At 42.4% G+C, this 22,639-nt stretch overlaps 1 protein-coding gene across 1 annotated transcript in view; it reads left to right on the top strand.

Moving 5' to 3' along the window:
- Positions 1-22,639, top strand: part of LTA4H (leukotriene A4 hydrolase) — a 109,388-nt gene that overhangs the window by 53,606 nt on the left and 33,143 nt on the right. The window contains exons 7-9 of the mRNA XM_075344741.1: positions 1,713-1,785; positions 1,908-2,048; positions 20,545-20,568. Of these exons, the coding sequence (XP_075200856.1) occupies positions 1,713-1,785; positions 1,908-2,048; positions 20,545-20,568 (238 nt within the window). The remainder of the gene's footprint in view (positions 1-1,712; positions 1,786-1,907; positions 2,049-20,544; positions 20,569-22,639) is intronic.

Below are 22,639 nucleotides of genomic sequence, written 5' to 3'. Positions count from 1 at the left end.
AAAATGGCAATGCACATTTTTAATTGTTCTTCCATCCTGCTAGGATATACCATAGTATTCTGATTAGCATGAGTCTGACATTTGTAACCCTTTCTGAACTAGAGACTGAAGGGACTAAGACCTCCCCATGTCCTGTGTTCCCGCTGTGCAGGGAATTTCAACACGGCTCTATCCAAGTAAAAGGGGATTGTAGTGTTATTTCTTTATAGTGGGAGCAAAGCTATAGAAAGAAACACTGCGAAGAAGCCACAATGCTTCTTTCGTCTAAGGAGGGATGGAGGTCCAAACAGGTGGACACCGCAATCCGCAAGTGATGGCATATTTCAACAAGTAAACTAACCACAAGGAGAAATGTTTTGTGAATTTTATAATGAATAATTGGTGTACTACTGTGCTAAATATTCCATTTGATAAAAATTTGATTTATCAAATGGAATATTTAGCGTAGTAGTACACCAATTATTTATTATTTTAACCTCCCTGGTGATACTCACATGGTATCCCCTACCTACTAGCAGCTTTATTCTCCTACAACTGAACCAATCTATATAAATAGTGATAAGGTACATGATCTGAGCGCCAGTGCAATATAATAGAATTTTATAATGAAATAAAATATCTGGCATACTTGAAATCTGATTTTCTACAATATTTTAATTTCACAAGTTGTTCAGCACTAGAGTGGTGCTTTGAATCTAAACCCCCTACTCTTAGGCGGGCTTTGCATGTTGCGACATCGCAAGCCGATGCTGCGATGTCGCACGCGATAGTCCCCGCCCCCGTCGCAGGTACGATATCTTGTGATAGCTGGCGTAGCGAAAATTATCGCTACGCCAGCTTCACATGCACTCACCTGCCCTGCGACCATCGCTCTGGCCGGCGACCCGCCTCCTTCCTAAGGGGACGGGTCGTGCAGCGTCATAGCGACGTCACACGGCAGGCGGCCAATAGCGGCGGAGGGGCGGAGATGAGCAGGATGTAAACATCCCGCCCACCTCCTTCCTTCCGTAGAGTCGCCGGCGGCAGGTAAGGTGAAGTTCCTCGCTCCTGCGGCGTAACACACAGCGATGTGTGCTGCCGCAGGAACGAGGAACAGCATCGTACCTGTCGCGGCAGCATAATTATGGAAAAGTCGGAGCCTGCAACGATGATACGATAACAACGCTTTTGCGCTCGTTAATCGTATCATCTAGAATTTACACACAACGATGTCGAAAGTGACGTCGGATGTGCGTCACTTTCGATTTGACCCCACCGACATCGCACGTGCGATGTTGCAACGTGCAAAGCCGCCCTTACTGTTATACTCGCCCTGCGGTGTCTTTATGTATTATCAGCATTGCTCCAGTTGGTCTGCTTCAGTGTTTGATGAAGCATGCCAGAAGTCACAGCTCTGTACAAGTCTAAAAAAGCCTCATTCTGGTTCTCATAGACTTCCATTGAGGGCTTATGACATAACTTCTCACTTTCGGACAGTCAGAAGTTGTGGTCATAAGATGATGCCGCGGGACCGTAGAGATGCTGAAAAAAGTTGGAAAACGCTGGAGGGTTACTATGAGAGTAGGGCTAGAGACCTTACATTAAAGTACTACTGGATTGGTGCTTTCAGTAATTAATGAAACCAACATCTACATTTTTTTTTTTTTTTTCTGTAACCCAAGAAAAAGAAATTCCCTTATTGTATTCATTACTTATATGCTTTGCAATTTTAGAAAGATTGGTCCAAGAACTACAGTATGGACTGAAAAAGAGCTTCTGGAAGCCTCTGCCTATGAATTTGCTGAGGTGGGTTATACATGTGTGACTGCTGTCATCATATGGTCAAAATGTTCACCTTTTCTTATGAATATTTGCATTGAAATTAATTTGTGTTAAATAATTTATGATTTTCTACATACACTTTGTAGACAGAAAAAATGCTGAAGCATGCCGAATCTCTGGTAGGCCCCTATGTCTGGGAGAAATACGACTTACTCATTTTGCCTCCATCATTTCCATACGGTGGAATGGAAAACCCTTGCCTTACTTTTGTAACTCCGACTGTGCTGGTAAGTAATTAATGTACGTGTGATGATGACTGTGACAGTATTCTTTCTGCAATATATTTTCAGTGTACAGTGGAACCTCGGTTTACGAGTAACTTGGTGTTGGTGTACAAGTATTTCGCTATATGAGCAAAGCTTGCTGCAAATTTGTATGTTTATGAGCAAGCTTTGCTGTACAAGCAAAATACCGCACACACTTCCGGTTCCGTACGCACAAACACACAAATACACATATATTATGTATATAATGCTCATATAACCTCCGTTCCCTTGCCGGCCTTATACCTGGTTCTTGTTGTCCGCCGGTATGTGGATCCGGTAACCATTGCGACCGATACAGGAGCTGCCGCTGTGCTTCCCAATGGTAGCACCCTGACCAATCAGAGCCACTGAAGTCTGTGCGCTGGCCAATCAGATGTAAGCGGCTCATGCCTGTGACGTCAGCGCGCTGGCCAATCACAGAGGCAAGCGGCTCATGCCAATGACTACAGCCGCTGAAGCCCTTGTATTGGCCGCTATGGTTACCAGCGGACTGCAAGAATCAGGAGGATAAGAACGAGGGAACGGAGGATAAGTGAGCATAATGTTGTGTGTGTGTGCGTGTGTGTGCGTGTGTGTGTGTGTGTGTGTGTGTGTGTGTGTGTGTGTGTGTGTGTGTGTGTGTGTGTGTGTGTGTGTGTGTGTGTGCGCGCGTGCTTGTGCATGTGTGGAATGGCACAATAGGGGACCAGGATGGGATATTACTAAAAGTTTTGGAACAAATTGTCTGCATTCCATTGATTTTCTATGGGAAATTTTGCTTTGCTAGACGAGTTAATTGGTTTACGAGCACACTCCCAGAACGGATTGTTCTCGTAATCCAAGGTTCCACTGTATACATAAATGATACTGATTGGGATACATAAGTAACATAAGACATGTCACCTTATGAAATCTATGTGAATTAAAATCCTTTGAATTGGTGGAGTTCCCAAAAACTGTCTTAATGATTTTCTTTAAAATAATTTTTTGAAAAAAATTAACATAATACATAGTTTTCATTTGCTTATACATATTAATCATATGGTTTACTGCAATGTTTGTTCCTATGTAAAAAAATAAAAATAAATAAATCTTCAATAAAATAAAAAGCCAATTAAAGAATCTACTAAAATTTGACTTTTTGCTTATACCCTGTTAAAAAAAAAAATTGCCACTTCCATCTAGATTTTATAAGTGTACTATGTTTTCGGTTTAGATTTGTGTAAAGAAGGCTTCTCAAGGTTGTTTTTGTGTTTTTTGTTTTTTTCCTCCGTTGTGAATGAAATACACTTTTTCTTTGCTTTTGGAACTCCAAATTAATAAGATTTGTTTTACAAGCATTTGGGAAATCCTTGCAACACACAGGCTTTGTGGTGTACTGAAAGTTTCGGCTTTTATTACATCATGTGACCAGTTTATATAGTATCCCAAACAAAGAAATAACTTCAGAACTATGCACTCGTAAGAGCCGGAGGGGTGTGTAGAAATGTGGAACTTCCTGCCCATTAGGGGCGTACATAGAAATCATGGGGCCCCATAGCAGAATTTCTAATTAGATTCGGCTGGGTCACAGAAGCATACTTCACACCTTTACAGCCCTTACCAAGTAATTTTCCTCCTATTGAAGCCCCTAGATTCCCGTTTCACTTCTGCCATAAATTATGATGGCAACAAAAGTGCCCCACTAACACTGTATGATTCCCCCACCGTGAATTCCTCCACACTACCCTCCACATGGACAGTATGATGAACCTACTGTACCCCCCTTCAACTACCCTGGAAATGAATGGTGACCCCCAACTGTGACCTCCCACATAGCCCTCCATGCAGTATAATGGGCGTACATCTAGTATAACGGCCCCCACTATCCCTACAAATACAGTAGTTTAATGGTCCCACACAGCCCTCCACACAGTATGATAGGTCCCACACAAACCTTCATACTGTATAATTGCTTGCATACAGTATAATGGCACTCAAATAATTGTAGATAAAGTATAATGGCTCCCTCATAGCCTTCCAAATAATATAATGAGCCCCACAAAGCCTTCCATATCTAATAATGGGCCACATAGTCCTTCATATGTTATAATGCACACCCCATATTCCTTTATATAGTTTAATGCACTCCTCATAGTCCTCCATGTATTATAATGCAGCTGACATATTCCCCCATATAGCAGTATGCAACCCCCATATAGCAGTATGCAACCCCCATATAGCCGTATCTCACCCCTTTATATTCCTCCGTATACAAATATGCAGCCACCCTATACAAATATGCAGCCACCCTATACAAATATGCAGCCACCCTATACCCTATAGGTATGCAGCCACCCTATACAAATACGTTTCACCGGTGCTAAGGTCTCCTCAGTGTGTGTCCACTGTTCTGCTGCTCTGCACACTGGTGCGCAATGGTGATATCATCGCGCTCCACTGTGCTGAGCTGTCAGAGGGAAGCAGAGAAGACACAGCAGGAGACTGATGAGAGGAGGAGTGCTCCGCACCCCCTCTCATCATTGCTTTCAATTGTATCGACAGCTGCAATGTCGATGCAATTGAAAATGTGATTCTTGGCGGGGGACCCGTGAGAGGGGTGAAGCCGGTGCAGCCCTGGGACTGGGCCCCCCTGACTCTTGGGCCCCATAGCGGTCGTGTGGCTGGCCTGCCTCTGTTGACGGTATGCCACTGCCGCCCAGCAGTGTTAGCTGAGCCCTGTGACATCATTCAGTTATAAGACAAGATGGTTTCTATAGGAACAAAATGGATTGTATTCTCTCACACCATTAAATCTTAGTTTCTGTGCAAATAGTGGAAATGGGGTGTGTGCATTACTCTCATACCGCCATTTTCTCTGGTATCTAGGGGCGTTCTGCTCCGCTGCTGAGTTACGTCACCGCTTTTCAGGCTCTCTGGGTCACACTGTACTGTGTGACCTGGTGTCAGAACGAGGCTCCATAGACTTTCATTGTAAAAGACTCACACAAAACAAAGAGTGATCCAAAGAATTTGAAGAGTGGTGATGTCACTCAGAAAAGGAGCAGAACGGCGCTGGATATCAGAGAAAGTGGGGTAGATTAGTACGTAACTGTATTTTTTGGGGGATTTTGTGTGATAAGTAGCAAGTATTTTTGAAGTGTTAAGGCAATTAGGCATGGTTTTCTAAATATTTTAAAAAATATAAATCTCAAAATTGTGACATGCATTCATATTCAGGCCCCAAGACCCCCAGCCCCCCCTCCCTTCCTCCCCGAGTCAATACTTGGTAGGACCACCTTTCAATGCAATTTCTGCTGCAAGTCTTCTGGGATAGGTTTCTACTAGCTTTCCACATCTAGAAGCTGACATTTTTGCCCATTCTTCTGAGATTGGATGGAGGCATCTGTGAACAGCAATTTTCAAGTCTTGTCACAAATTCTCAATGGGATTTAGTTCTGAACAGTGACTGGGCCATATACACACACGACTATGCTTTGATCTAATCCATCCATGGTAGCTCTCGCAGTATGTTTAGGGTCATTGTCCAGCTGGAAGGTGAACCTTTGCCCCAGTCTCATGTTTTATCAGCCTTTAACAGGTTTTAATTCACGATAGCCTTGTATTCAGTTCCATCCATCTTTCCATCAATCCTTACCAGCTTCCCTGTCCATGCTGATTAAAAGCATCCTCACAGGATGATGCTGCCTCCACCATGTTTGACAGTGGGGATGGTGTTTTTACGGTGATGTAGTGTTAGTTCTATTTATATCTCATCTGACCAGGGCACCTTTTTACATATGCTAGCTGGGTCCTACATGGGTTTTTGAAATCTTCAAATGGGACTTGTTTGAACTTGCTCTAAAAAAAGGTTTTTCTTCTTTCCACTCTTCATTAAAGGCCAGATTTGTGGAGTATACGACAAATAGGTGTCCTGTGGACAGATTCTCCCACCTGAACTTTGGCTCTCTTGCAGCTCCTCCAGAGTGATAATGGGCCTCTTGACTGCTTTTCTAATTAGTGCTTTTCTTGCTTGGGTTGTCAATCTAGAGGACTTCTTTGGTTGGTTTGCAGTTCTGTCATACTCCTTGCATTGTTGAATGATGGATTAAACAATGCTCTGTGAGATGTTCATAGCTTGAGCAATTTTGAATAACCTAAATCTGTTTTTCTCTTCTCCACAACTTTATCCCTGACCTGTCTGGTGCGTTCCTTGTTTTTATAATTTCTGTTTGAAGCCGAATGTTCTCAAACAAAACTCCTGGCGCCGTCACAGAACAGCTGTAGTTATACTAAGTTTAAATTACAGATAGGAGGAGTCAGTTTACTAATTTAATTGAATTCTGGAGGCAATTGGTCATTAAGGATATTATTTAGGGGGCTCAGTCTACAGGGGGCTGAATGCCAATATGAGTCAGAATTTTCAAATTTTATATTTTACAAATATTTGGAAAACCAAGTATCATTTTCTTTACATATATAATTTAGTATGAAAAAAACAATGGGAGGGTTCTTCAAAGCACCACTCCAGCTGTTTTGTTTTTTTTCTTATTTAAAAAAAAAGTGTGTGTATGTGTGTGTGTATGTGTGTGTGTGTGTGTGTGTGTGTGTGTGTGTGTGTGTGTGTAATAAATAAACAAATTGTACTTCTATTTCCCCTGGAGTGGTGCTTTTCAATATAAGTTCCCTGAGCATAATCGCCCTACTGGCCGCTCCACTTTTTCATTGAGCGAGCTGGAGGTCAATGCATGTCTATGGGAGCCTCATCCTGGCTCTTATAGACTTGCATGGTAAGCTTGTGACCTGACTTCTGGCCAATCGGAAGCTGCGGTCACAAGATGGCACATGACTGGAGTGGCTTCGGTAAAATTGAAGACACTGGAGGGTGAGGATATAACTAGAGGGTGCTACCTTAGATTAGAAGCACCACTCCGCTAGAGTGGTTCTTTAGTGTTGGGTCTTAAAGACTTAAAGAGCTATTTATAGATTAGAGCAGAGGAATCTCCAGAAATACAGAGCTTGAACTGAACAGCTCTATATACTGTCTAGTGCCCATTCTCGGGTACTGCAGCTAGGCTTCCATTTGTTATAATCAGAGCTTAGCCGCAGCACCTGTAAACACACTACAGAGGTGTTTATACCAGGGCTGTGGAGTCAGTAAGCCAAACCTGCGACTCGGACTCCTCAATTTCCCTTGCTCAGACTCCACGACTCAGACTCCCACAAATATTGCTTATAGTTAAGTGAAAGATTTCTTGTAGTACAATGTGAACATCAGACATTTAATCATTTTTATGATACAATAATCAAGATATTTAGATAGAACATAAAATATATTTATTGGAATACAACTTTAGAACACAAAAAACTGTAATAAATTGTAAATATGTAATACACTATGTAAGGCCCCCTTCACACGCACGTGTCTCCGGTACGTGGTAGGTCCGTGCCCGTATGTACAGGAGACACGGGCACACGTATACCAATTAAAATCAATGGGTATATGTGCACACACGTGTTCTGCCACGGGCCCGTGCCTCCGTGTGGAACAGACGTGTGCCGTTTGCTCCACACGGATGCATGTCCGTGTTTCTCCGGCAGCACGGGCCCGCACACGTACCACACGGAAGTAGTGTGGATGCGGGCCCGGGTGACACGCGCCGGAGAAACACACGTGTCATTCAAAAAATAAAAAAAAACACAAACTCTCCTCCATCAGCCCTGCAGTCTCTGCCGCGGCTGTCACCTGCAGCCTTCCCCCATTGAATTTGAAGAACGCATCTTCTTCACTGGGGGCCGGAAGCAGCGTCAGCAGGGCGTGGCCTGTGCCGGACGCTGTCATTCAGCACCACAGGCAGCTCTGGAAGAATCAAGTAAGGCGGGGCTTTCCGTTCTCCGTGTGTTATTACATATAACACACGGAAAACAGGAATGTGCCACAAACACGGCACACGGGGAGCAAACCACCCCTTTAACACGTACGTGAAAAAACGGATCGTTTTTTTCACGGCCGTGTGAAGGGGGCCTAATATATATATATATATATATATATATATATATATATATATATATATATATATATATATATATATATATATATATATATATATATATTAATATAATATAATATAATTATTTTAAACACTATGTAATAAACTATGTAAGTGGCAAAAAAACAGTTTTCAACTAAAACATACCATATAACATTTGTGCACTCTATCAATGTGTTGTAAGAAATAGAATTGCCTCCATCACATCCTCCTTCATAGATGACCGTAAATCGGACCTAATAATTTTAAGGCTAAAGAACAACCTCTCTACACTAACTTGGGTTGGAGGCAAAGCCGTAACCACATGGGCAACATCTCTAACAATGTCCGTGTGTAAAGGAATTGCCTCATGCACAGTCAGTTTTGATGAATGGTTGAATTTTTCTATTTGAGAGTAAGTGAAAAATTTTGCTGAAATCTGGTCAATCTGCTTCTATAGGAGACGGAGTGAAATCTTTTTCCTTGTGGCAAAGCTTTGCCTGCTCCATGTCATCCAAATACTTGTCAAAGTTAAACTTCTCATCTGATGAGGATGAAGATATGGCAGCAGTAGCACTGTCAGGACCAAAGTCCTCTTGCGCCTGGCAGTCCTGTAGCCACTCATCCTAACTGCTACCTCAGTCAGAGCTTCTTTTCGTTTTAGTAAGCTGTTCATCATCAAGCAGTATACGATGACTTGGGACCACATAAACAGCTGCCAGAAGAATTTTATTTTCCAATAGCTGTGTCTCTCTCCGTTTCATTGAAGCAGAAATGCCATCTGCTATTAAACCACCTCTTTAGGACAGGCAAAATAGTAAGTTCTGACACTCACTTATGAAAATGCCAGGAGTTAAATCCTTAGAGCCCGGCTTTACCCTTTTATATTCTAGGAGTTAAATCCTCAGCTTGTAATTTGTTAGTCACGGTAAATTGGTGATTAAGCAATTCCTTCAATTCAGCCACCTGTGTCCATTGACCTTCATTTAGGGTTACCTAAGGGTTTGCCATATCTATAAGAACCAGTTTTAGTTCAAGCAATCGCTCAATCATTAAATAAGTGCTGCCTCACCGAGTGGCTTGATCGACAATTGCCCCTTTCCCAGCACGTCTCTTCAAGATGGAATCAATTTTAGGAGTTCTGGTGGCAATAACCAATTTCCTCACTTTTCCAAAAAGATTTCCAGCATGTCCCTCTTGCAGACTCTCTTATTGCCAGCTGCAGCGTGTGAACAACACCGCGCATGTGATGAATATGAAAGTGTTTTGAAGAAGCTTCAACAAGATCATCTAATTCTAAAGTATCATTTTGCTGTTCTTCTGTTGTAATAACGGTTTGTTCCTCAGTTACATGAAGAGCACTGTGGCTCCATCTCACACATACTGAATCCTACATTTTCTTCTAGCCGTTGTTCATTACTCTCATTCATCAGTATGTACGTATGTTTGAAGAATTGTTTTGTGAGGATCTGTTTTTGGGCTCATATCAGTTTGTGTGGCGTTTTTCTAATCTTCTTTTGCTATTGAAAACATTATCTATGAGCTCAAACCTCGGTTTTTCAAAAAGCTGATCTGCTTTTGCAGCTGAAAAACGTATCCTCAAAAAACGCAGCAAAAACGCTGTGTGTGAATGCAGCCTTAGATCAGGAATAGAGCAGCCATTTATAGGACATTTCATAACTTTCCCAAAATCTTATGAAAAAATATTCAGCACATTCTGCATAGAACTACTGTACCCAATTTATTATATATTTTTGGAGTCGGAGTTGGTCCATTTTATACCGACTCCGACTCCATCACTCCGACTCCACAGCCCTAGTTTATACACTGTGTACATCCAACCACCGCAAAAGATCCAAACATCTGAATAGTGGCGTGCCATGTGTTGAAACTCCACCAACTTTGATACTGATGACTGATCCTTCGTTTAAACCATGAATATTTAAGCAATATAAGGGCCAAAGTAGTTTGTATCATCTCCATAAAAGTAGCATATACCTTTTATTTAAGAAGAGTAAACTTTACTAAAAAATTGCTAAACTTTATTGCTTGATAACAGTGACAGAAAAATAATTTAAAATGGATGTCAGGAAGTATTGAAGAGCAAAAAGCAGATCCTAGAGTACATACAACTGTACAGACATACCTTCATAATGTTGGGTTCATTCCATAGGCACCTGCATTGAATAGTCCTACTAGTATTGTATATGCATGTTATATGGAGAGCCATGTACTTGCACTAAGCACTTTCTTATCTTCCATATGGATGAATAATAATAGTACTGTGTGCACCACTTCTCAGCAAATATGTAATATTTAACTTTTTATGACCTGGTTGATCAGCTATGTACATTAACTTTTAGGCTTATTTATTGTTCCTATAATTACTACTATTTAGCTATGTAACCTATGTATCTCTGTACAGCTATACTATAGGATCTGCTTTTCGCTCCTCCATACCTCTTGCGATCTACTTTAAATCACTTTTATGTCATTGTTATCAGTCATAGTGTTGCAATTTTTTTTTTTTTTTTTAAGCAAAGTCTCCTCTTCTTTGATAAAGGTATATGACTATTTAAAGGGGTTGTCCACTACTTTAAAATTGATGGTCTATCCTTAGGATAGATCATTAATGTCTGATCAGCCAGGGTCTGACAGCCCTCACAACTGCTCATTAGCTGTTCTTGATGACGGCAGTAGGCGGCAGGAAATGCTCAGTTCCAGAGTTGCTCTCTTCTGATTGTGATCACGGCCAGGTACTGCACATTTGCCTCGCATTCAAATCAATAGAAGGTGGATGTGCAGTACCCGGCCGTGGCCACTATCAGAAGCCAGAGTAGCTCCGGAACTGAGCAGTACCGGCCACCTGCTGCCACCGGCGGCACTGTAAACAGCTGATTGGTGGTGGTGCGGGGTGTTGGGCCCCTTCTGATCAGACATTGATGGCCTATCCTTAGGGGCACTTTGCACACTACGACATCGCAAGCCGATGCTGTGATGCCGAGCGCGATAGTCCCCGCCCCCGTCGCAGGTACGATATCTTGTGATAGCTGGCGTAGCGAACATTATCGCTACGCCAGCTTCACGTGCACTCACCAGCCCTGCGACGTCACGCTGGCCAGCGACCCGCCTCCTTATTAAGGGGGCGGGTCGTGCGGAGTCATAGCGACGTCACACAGCAGGCGGCCAATAGAAGCGGAGGGGCGGAGATGAGCGGGATGTAAACATCCCGCCCACCTCCTTCCTTCCGTATAGCTGGCGTGAGCCACAGGACGCAGGTAGGAGATGTTCATCGCCCCTGCGGCTTCACACACAGCGATGTGGGATGCCACTGGAACGAGGAACAACATCGTAACATCGGTCATTTCCAAATTATGGAAATGACCAACGCTACACCGATGATACGATTGCGACGATTTTGCGCTCGTTAATCGTATCAAAAAGGCTTTACACACTACGATATCGCCTGCGACGCCTGATGTGCGTCCCTTTCAATTTGACCCCACCGACATCGCACCTGCGATGTCGTAGTGTGCAAAGTGCCCCTAAGAATAAGTCATCAAAGTAAAAGTAGGGGACAACTTCTGTAAGTCATGGACCAAGCTCTTTTAATACAGTGTCTTAAGCCTGCTTTACACGAGACGACCGATCGCGTGTTTTTTTTTTTTTTTTGCGTCACGCCCGTTTTTTGTTTTTGTTTTGATCGCACATAGGTTGTTGTCTATGCGTCACATGTTTTGTTTTGATCAACGACCCAATAGCGATCAGCGATGTATTGATTGTCCATGGCGGTCGTGCCAAAAGGGGGCTTTACACGCTACAATATCATTAATGTTTTATCGTCGGGGTCACGACCTCAAAAATGGTGAAAATCGTTCACCATGGAGAGGTCGTCCCAAAACCAAAAATCGGTAATGGTTGATTATCGATGTGGTTCGTCGCTCCTGCGGCAGCACACATCACTGTGTGTGACACCGCAGGAGCGAGGAACGTCTCCTTACCTGCCGCCGGCCACAATGCGGAAGGAAGAGGTGGGCTGGATGTTACGTCCCGCTCATCTCCGCCCCTCCGCTTTGATTGGCCTGTCGCTTAGTGACGTCGCTGTGATGCCAAACGTCCCTCCCCCTTGAGGGAGGGATTGTTCAGCAGTCACAGCGACGACCAGGTAAGTGCGTGTGACGCTGCCGTAGCGATAATGTTCGCTGCGGCAGTGATCACACGATATCGCATCCACGACGGGGGCTTGTGCTTACACGCTCGATATCGCTAGCGATGTCGTAGCGTGTAAAGCCTGCTAAAGGCTTCACACATGTTTTGTTTTAGTCAATCTGTCTTTCGTAGGGGCGTTTTTATGTAAACTATACACCCCTCTGTGACGTTGTCTATAATCTATCACGCCCAGAATCTTGTTTTCCAGCACACTCCTGTCTTTATTCTTTGGCTGATTGGTTGGCTTTAATATAAATCGTCTCTCGTGCGTCCGTCCTTGTTGTCTTGTTTTTCCCTTGCATCAGCGAACATTTTTTCCTGGCATCCTTCTCTTGGAGTATTTTGTTTGTCTTGCATCAAAGGTTTGTTTGGTTGTTTTGTTTTTTTTGGGTTTTTTTTTTTAATGTTATGTTTTTTAATATTATTCAAATAATATTTTGGTTAGGAAAAATGTTTTCCTTATTTTTGTAAATTTTTTAAGCAAAGGTTTTTACCTTTTATTTATTCAATTGATATTGACATTGTATGTTTTATAAAAAAAAAAAAGGGGCTAAAATAAAACTTACCACAAATACGGTTGCAAAAGGACACAAGCAGAGGAATCCCGACAAAAACAAATAAGTAACACTGTACTATTATACACACTGCGCCAAGGCTACCCAGAATGGGCGAAATTCAGAACACTAGCTCCGGCTTTTATTTCATGATTAGCAAATCAAAACGCATCAGCGACAACCAATCACAACATATTAGGTGTGTCTATTTAACCCCTTAACGACCGCCGATACGCCTTTTAACGGCGACAAATTAGGGTACTTCTTCCGATCCGCCGCTTTTTAACGGCGGTCGGAAAAAAGGGTCTAGCGCCCCCCAGAGTCAGAAAATTTCCGGGGTCTCAGCTGCCGGGGGTAGCTGAGACCCTGGAGATCATGATTCTGGCCGGTTTTTCCGGTCCCCGCTCACCTGATGACCGGTATACACCGTATACCGATGATCAGGTTACAGTAAATGACCGCGCCGGTAAAAAATCATTTATCTCCCATCTGGCATGATCAAACATGCCAGATGGGAGATAAATCTTTTTCCCGGTTCCCTCCGGTCCCCTCGGTATCCCCAAAGTGCCCCCCCGACCCCCAACCCCCTCCCGAAAATCCAAGATGGCCGCGCGCACCGGCGAGCACAGCAGCGCGCCGGCCGCATTTCCCCCTTTCCTATGGTTTCTGTCGCATGTGCCATAACACATGCGACAGATACCTGCTCCCTAGGCCCTGCCGGGTCCCCCCCTATCCCCCCCGGTGTTCCCCGGTGTCATACATACCTGTCGCAGCTCTGATCCCCCGCGGCCCCCTCCTCCGGCTCCTTCTCAGCAGACGCCGGTCACATGTGCAGAGCAGCTGACAGCTTCCTGTGTTCAGTGTGAGCTGCGCTGGCTGCTGCTGCTGCTCGGCACTGTGTGTGCAGCTGTGACCCAGGGAGGGTGGGTGCAGATTCATTGCACCCACTCTCCTCAAATGGAGGGTCCTCACACCTAGAAAATGGGGGATACGTTCCCTGAACGTGCCCCCCCATATTCTAGAAGGTCCAGAGTCGACGTGGGACGTCCAAATGGATTACAGCGGATTTTTTTTTCTTTTCTTTTCAATAAATTGGTCAATCAGGGAATGTTTTGGGGAGTGTTTTTTCAAATAATTTTTTTTTTGTTGTCAATTTTTTTTTTTATTACTGTCAATTAGTTATGTCGGGTATCTGATAGACGCCGTGACATAACTAATTGCTGGGCTTGATGCCAGGTGACATTACACACCTGGTATCAACCCCATTTATTACCCCGTTAGCCAACGCACCAGGGCGCGGGATGAGCTGGGGCGAAGCGCCAGAATTGGCGCATCTAATGGATGCGCCACTTCTGGGGCGGCTGCGGCCTGCTATTTTTAGGCTGGGAAGAGTCCAATAACCATGGCTCTTCCCATCCTGAGAATACCAGACCCCAGCTGTCAGCTTCACCTTGGCTGGTGATCTAATTTGGGGGGACCCCACGTTTGTTTTGTTTTTTTTAATTATTTATTTATAAATAATTAAAAAAAAAACAGCTTGGGGAGCCCTCCAAATTGATCACCAGCCAAGGTGAAGCTGTCAGCTGTGGTTTGCAGGCTACAGCTGTCTGCTTTACCCTAGCTGGCTATCAAATATAGGGGGGACCCCACGTCATTTATTTTAATTTATTTTTTTTTTCTTTTTGGGCTAAATACAAGGCTAGGCACCCTTTAGTGCCACATGAAAGGCACTAAAGGGCGCCAGCTTAGAATATGCAGGGGGGTGGGACGTTATATATGTTTGACATCTATCCATTCATCCATTGTAGCATTTTAGGCTGTGCGCCCACAATCAGGGTTTGCAGCGTTTTAGACGCAGAGTATTTTCCCTGCGTCCATAACGCTGCGTTGTGCAGTAGAAGCACAGTGGAAGGATTTTTAGAAATCCCGTGCCCACTGTGCTTCTTTTCTCCGCAGCATAAACCGACCTGTGGCGCAGCTTCCCGAGCCTCAGCATGTCAATTTATGCTGCGGAGATGAGTGTTCTCTGCAGGTAGCATAGAGCTCCACAGCAGCCTGAACCCAAATCGTGTGCATGGGCAGCTGCGTTCTCCCGTGGACAACACTCACATCTCTGTAGGAAGGCTGACACTGTGTACTGGACGCCGTGTCGCTGGATCATGGCCACATAGCCTAAAAGAGAGAAATTTGTTGCTACAGCAACATTTTTGTGAAGTACCTGTGGATTCAAAATGCTTAGTATACTCCTGAATAAAATCCTTGAGGGGTCCAGTTTCCAAAATGGAGTCACTTGTGGGGGGTTTCTAATGTATAGGTACCCAAGAGGCCCTGCTAATGTGACATGGTGCGCGCAATTTATTTCAACTTTTCCAAAATTCAAATGGTGCTCCTTCCATTCCAAGCCCTCCCATATATCCAAACAGAGGTTTTTGGCCACATATGGGGTATCCCTGCGCTCACAAGAAATTGGATAACAACCTGTGGGGTCCACGTTTTGTTGTTGCCTCTTGAAAAAGTGAGAAATGTGATGCTAAAGAAACATTTTTGTGAAAAAAATGAAAATTTTCAATATGGCAACCTAAGCTTATCAAATTCTGTGAAGTATTCGTGGATTCAAAATGCTCAATATACACCTAGATAAAAGCCTTGAGGTTTCTTGATTCCAGAATGGGGTCACTTGTGGGGGGCCTCCACTGTTTAGGCACTTTAGGGGCTTTCCAAATGCGACATAGCGTCCACTAATTATTCCAGTCAAATGTTCAGTCAAATTTCACTCCTTCCTTTCCAAGACCTGCCGTGTGCCCAAACAGTTGATTTCCACCACATATAAGATATCACCAAACTCAGGAGAAATTGCAGAATACATTTCATGGTGATTTTTTTCCTGTTACCCTTGTGAAAAAAAAAGCTACCTGGTTGAAGTAACAATTTTGTGGTAAAATTTTATTTTTTTATTTTCATGGCTCAACGTTATAAACTTCTGGGAAGCACCTGGGGGTTCAGGGTACTCACCAAACATCTAGATAAATTCCTTGAGAGGCCTAGTTTCCAATATGGGGTCACTTGTGGTGTTTTTTTGCTGTTTACGTACCTTAGGGGTCCTCCAAATGCAACATGGTGCCCGCAATCTTTTTCAGCCAAATTTCCTTTCCAAAATTCAAATATTGCTCCTTTCGTTCCAAGACCTCCCATTTGTCCAAACAAAGGTTTCAGACCACATGTGAGGTATCACCGCGCTCATAAAAAAGTGGGTAACAAACATTTGGGTCAAATTTTTGGAATTACCTCTTGAAAAAGTGAGAGAATTGATGCTAAAGCAACATTTTTGAGAAAAAAAATTACAATTTTCAATATGACAAAGTAACGTTATCAAAATCTGTGAAGTGCCTGTGGGTCCAAAATGCTCAGTATACCCCTCGATAGAAGCCTTAAGGGGTCTAGTTTCCAAAATGGGGTCACTTGAGGGGGGTTCCTGCTGTTTAGGTACCTTAGGGGATCTGTAAAAGCAACATGGTGCCCGCAATCTGTTTCAGCCAACTTTGCTTTCCAAAATTCAAATATTGCTCCTTTCATTCCAAGCCCTCCCATTTACCCAAACAAAGGTTTCTGACCACATGTGGGGTATCGGCGCGCTCATAAGAAAGTGGGTAACAAAGTGTGAGGTCCAATTTTTGGTGTTACCTCTTGAAAAAGTAAGAAAATTAGTGCTAAAGTAACATTTTTAGGTAAAATGTTAATTTTTATTTTTTTCATTCCATATTACTTTAGTTCCTGTGAAGCACCTGAAGGGTTAATAAACTTCTTGAATGTGGTTTTGAGTACCTTGAGGGGTGCAGGTTTTAGAATGGTGTCACTTTTGGGTATTTTCTGTCACCCAGGCCTCTCAAAGTCACATCAAATGGGATGTGGTCCCTAAAAAAATGGTTTCGTAAATTTTGTTGAAAAAATGGGAAATTGCTGATGAACTTTGAACCCTTCTAACTTCCTAACCCCAAAAAATTTTGTTTCAAAAATTGCGCTGATCTAAAGTAGACAAGTGGGAAATGTTATTTATTAACTATTTTGTGTGACATAACTCTCCGGTTTATGGGCATAAAAATTAAATGTTTGAAACTTGCAAAATTTTTAATTTTTTTTTGTCAAATTTCAGATTTTTTAACAAATAAAATAAAAAAATATCATCCTAAATTTACCTCTAACATGAAGCCCAATATGTCACGAAAAAACAATCTCAGAATCACCGGGATCCATTGAAGCGTTCCAGAGTTATAACCTTATAAAGTGACACTGGTCAAAATTGCAAAAAATGGCCTGGGCATTAAGTACAAATCTGGCTTCGTCCTTAAGGGGTTAAAATAGCAACTACGCCCTGGACGTTGATGACGTTTCAAAAAACGACGAAGAAGGACGATGAAAGGGAGTCACATTTATCAATGTGTCGTTCTGAAAGCCAAAAATAAACGATATTATGGAAATAAACGACGAGTACACGATGGCCGATTTTATAACGATTATTGATCGTTTGGAATTGCACAGAGGTGACACATGCAAAGATGTCGTTATGAACTACGGAAGTGCGACACGAAAACCGTGACCCCAACAATGCATCGCACAATAGATCGACTCGTGTAAAGCAGCCTTTAGTGGCTGCTAGAACTGGATAATCACTCTGAAACATAGAACACTTCGAAATTAGGGACTAAAAATGATAGTGTAGCTGGTATGTCGTTTTTGTGTTTGTATGTTTTTGACTTTTTTTATTTATTTATTTTTTTTATTTATTTTGGGTGGGATGGGTTGAGGAGGTTCCCACTCTCTCAAACTTTTTATCTCTTACTCATCGGCTGTCACTGATATCACTTTTACTTTTGATTTTGGATTGGCTTTAATGTTGCACAGCTTTTGTATAAGCCTGGTGCAGCTTTAGGCTACATGCGCACGCTGCTTTTTTTCCTGCTTTTTTGCTGCTTTTTTGGCTGCAGTTTTGTCAGCAGAACTTTCTGACATCTGACTTCCCAGCAAAGTCTATGAGAAGTCAGATTTGTCATGCGCACACTGCAGTTTATTTGTCAGCGTTTTTTTTGTCAAAAGTTTGTGACAAAAAAAATGCACCATGTTCATTCTTCCTGCGTTTTTGTCAACATTTGTCACCCATTGAAATCAATGAGGGCATCAAAAACGCAGGAAAAATGCATGCTAATCAAAAGTGGTGCATTTTACCTGCCTTTTACCTGCGTTTTTGCTAGCAAAAACGCAGGTGATTTGTCAGGAAGTGAGGTCAGGCAAGTGGTCCCGTCCCGTCCTCCACGTGTTCCCCGAAGTACCGCTGTCCCCAGGGGAGATGATGTGGAGGACGGGGACTATCAGCAGCGGCAGCGAGAGGGGGATGGACATTGGCAGCTGAAAACATTGATTTTTCCCTCTTGCTGCTGCCGCTGCCGCTGATAGTCCCGTCCTCCCCGTGTTCCCCGAAGTACCGCGGTCCCCGCACAGGGGAGATGATGGACCCCTCTCACCGCCACCGCCGCCGCCGCTGACAGTCCCGGGCTCCACGCTCCTGCCGCCGGCCGGCTCCACGCTCCTGCCGCCGGCCGGCTCCACGCTCCTGCCGCCGGCCGGCTCCACGCTCCTGCCGCCGGCCGGCTCCACGCTCCTGCCGCCGGCCGGCTCCACGCTCCTGCCGCCGGCCGGCTCCACGCTCCACGCTCCTGCCGCCGGCCGGCTCCACGCTCCTGCCGCCGGCCGGCTCCACGCTCCTGCCGGCTCCACGCTCCTGCCGCCGGCTCTACGCTCCTGCCGGCTCCACGCTCCTGCCGGCTCCACGCTCCTGCCGCCGGCTCTACGCTCCTGCCGCTGGCTCCACGCTCCTGCCGCCGGCTCCACGCTGTAGCGCGATCAGCTGAGCTGTCAGAGGTTACTCGCGGCCACCGCTGGATCCAGTGACAGCGGGTAACCTCGGTGACAGCTCAGCTGATCGCGCTATTGTCTTCATTAGCTGCATGGAGGTGACCGGAGCGGCGGTGTCTGCTGCTTCTCCGGTCACCTCCATGCAGCACTGCTGGATGCGACGCTGGAGCATGCTGGATTACGCCGGACAAGGAGGGCTTTGTCGGGGTTAATAAATTGGTAATGAGGGAATGTGTTTGTGTTTTTTATTTCTAATAAAGGATTTTTTCGGGTGTGTGTGTTTACTGTAATTTACAGATTAATCATGGAAGGTGTCTCATAGACGCCTGACATGATTAATCTAGGACTTATTGGCAGCTATGGGCTGCCAATAACTCCTTATTACCCCGATTTGCCAACGCACCAGGGTAAATCGGGAAGAGCCGGGTACAGTCCCAGAACTGTCGCATCTAATGCATGCGGCAATTCTGGGCGGCTGCTGACTGATATTGTTAGGCTGGGGGGCTCCCCATAACGTGGGGCTCCCCATCCTGAGAATACCAGCCTTCAGCCGTATGGCTTTATCTGGCTGGCATTAAAATTGGGGGGGACCGCACGCCGTTTTTTTTAATTATTTATTTATTTCTAATTTTTTTTTTTTTCCAATTCAACAAGCTTTATGGGCTTGTTTGAACTGAAAAATACATGAAACAATTGTTGACAAAACTGCAGCCAAAAACGCACCAAAAAAGCAGCAAAAATGCACCAAAAAAGCACCTACATTTTTTGTGACATTTCCAGGCTCTCTCTGACAAGGTGCAGTTTTGGCTGCAGTTTTGGCTGCAGTTTGTGAACACGAAAAAGAAGCAGCGTGCGCATGTAGCCTTAGGCTTTGTTCACACACTGCGTTTTTTACCTGCGTTTTGGGTCCGTTTTTGCTGCAGAAATTTCTTGAGAAATTCTTGTAACCTTTCTGCAGACATTCCCCAGCAAAACCTATGGCAAAAAAAATTAGCTGTGCACACACTGCGTTTTTTTCTTAAGAAAATTCTTTCAGTAGATTTTCTTAAGAAAAAGAATGAGCATGTCACTTCTTTTCTGCAGCTAACTGCGTTTTTTGCCATAGATAATTGGCACAATAACGCAGGGAGCAACCAGCGGTAAAAACGCACCAAAAACGCACCGAAAACGCACCAAAAACGCACCGAAAACGCGGCAAAAACGCAGGTGCGTTTTTGATGCGTTTTTTAACGCAGGTGCACTAATCCTTCACTCTTAAGAAATTTCTTAAGAAAAATCATTTTTCTAGTGTGAACATAGCCTAAGGGAGAAGAAATGCAGATTCCACAGAAACTCTTTAGCCCGTTCCTTACAGACCCCTGTCTTTAGACAGTGGAGCGCGTGTTGCTGATCTTGAGTGTGTATCTATGTCTCTTGCCATTGCTGCATTAATGCTCCTGTAGGGTCTCCCAGTACCAGTGAAAAACTGAGCAATGAAAAAAAAAAGTACGGTAACCGTTTTTTCACCTGTCGGGGGACGAAATATGTAATGAAGACATGTAACTAATAAACGGAAGAAAAAAATGTTATTAAAACCTTCCCAAAAGACAAAATTCAAAAAATCCCATAAACTTTACATATTTAGTATCCATATTTGTAATAACATAAAGGCTTGTTTATTAAGGGCTAAGTACATGCAGTAGTGTGTGTTGTTTTTTGTTTTTTTTTGTTTTTTTTCCTGATTTTTTTACTTTAATGCCTTTTTATAACCTGAAAAAAAAATCTTACAAGTCTGAATTTAATTCTTGGTTTTTGTTTCAGGCTGGTGACCGATCTTTAGCAAGTGTGAGTATTATACAGTAATAAGAAATTCTAGTGCTATGTTGATTGGTAAATTTTGGTGCACAGCATATTTTGCGCTAAAAAATTTTTTTTTTATCTTTTTTATTATTTTTTTTACTTTTCACATTTCCTGCTAATTTTGAAAGCGTACTCATATAAATGGGATAGACCAGGGTGATCTTTGGTATGGCAGATATATCAGTACCTTTGGCAGAAACTATTGACAAAATTGTACTGCAGACATAGATTTCAATTTTTGTCTTCGGAGTAGCTTGAATGTGGCAAATTTATCAAACAGCTTGTGCCTCCCAAATTCAGTGCCTGTAACTCCTATGGCATTCTTCCCTATTGTATTTGATTATATACACAATTTCCTTCTGCCATGTCTTCCGTTTTATAATATTTCCTTTTATGTTTTCTAAACCTATTCACCAGTATACTCGATTTAAAGGGAATCTGTCACCAGGTTTTTGCTACCTAATCTGAGAGTAGTATAATGTAGAGACAGAGACCCCGATTCTAGCGATGTGTGACTTACTGGGCTGTTTGCTGTGATTTGATAAAATCAATGTTTTGTCTGCTGCAGATCTAGCAGTTATTGTAACAGCAATACGAAATCAGATAAATATTAATTCAATTAAGCATCATAAAACTTCAACCTTTATTAAGTATAGATAATTAAAAAAGAGGAAAAAAAAAGTTTTTTCTCTTAAACTGCAATATTCTCAAGAAGCTGCCAGGGCTCCCAATCTAGTTAAATGGGCCGGTATATGTGAATAATGCCCAAAACATCACTCAAGGCAATATATTATCACAATATATTATCATAGATAGTTATACAAAAAAAAGAAACGCAAGAAAAAAACAAACCCATAAAGTATATGTGTGCATGTGTATATATATATATGTGTATATATATATGTGTATATATATATATAAAATATATATATATATATGTATCTATATATATATATATATATATATATATATATATATATATATAATATATTATGTATGTGTGTGTGTATATGTATATATATATATATATATATAATATATTATGTATGTGTGTGTGTATATGTATATATATATATATATATATATAATATATTATGTATGTGTGTGTGTATATGTATATGTATATATATATATATATATAATATATTATGTATGTGTGTGTGTATATGTATATGTATATATATATATATATAATATATTATGTATGTGTGTGTGTATATGTATATGTATATATATATATATATAATATATTATGTATGTGTGTGTGTATATGTATATATATATATATATATATATATATATATATATATATATATATATATAATATATTATGTATGTGTGTGTGTATATGTATATGTATATATATATATAATATATTATGTGTGTGTGTGTATATATATATATATATATATATATATATATTCCATGAGATCAGACACACAGGAGAGTATATAGTAATACAAGGACAAGGAATGGTCTCACCGCGTCCTTCTAGGTCAGGGTATACAGAGTCTCCATCGGAATTCTGGGTCCAGAGTCTTAATCCAATCCTATCTGTCCCTAATATCTCCTGGAGAAACCAAAAAAAATCTATGTTACCCTGAGCACCCGTCCTAACAAGGATGGTCCACAGCTAGATGTATAACGCTGGACCCCTATGTTGAACCTATCTGCGACCTGACACGTTTTGTCTTATTTGACTCTTCAGTATAGATGAGGCCCTTAAACCCAGCTATCATCTGCCCATAGTGCTAGTACTAGACAGATAGGACTGGATCATGACTCTGGACCCAGAATTCCCTTGGAGACTCTGTATACCCTGACCTAGAAGGACGCGGTGAGATCATTCCTTGTCCTTGTATTACTATATATTCTCCTGTGTGTCTGACCACTGTCAGCACCTCATGGAATATATATATGTATTTAGGTTTATTATGTTGGGTTTTGCTGTGTGTTTTTTTTTTTTTTTTTTTTTTTTTCACCTAGGACCACTGTCCAGTGCCTGACAGCAAATATAACTGTGTTGTTTTCTGTCTTTTTGTGTTTTTTTTTTTTC

Source organism: Anomaloglossus baeobatrachus, chromosome 4, assembly GCF_048569485.1.
Source record: "Anomaloglossus baeobatrachus isolate aAnoBae1 chromosome 4, aAnoBae1.hap1, whole genome shotgun sequence".
NCBI lineage: Eukaryota > Metazoa > Chordata > Amphibia > Anura > Aromobatidae > Anomaloglossus > Anomaloglossus baeobatrachus.
Note: the sequence above shows the minus strand (reverse complement) of the source record. Positions and strands in the feature narration are given on the sequence as shown.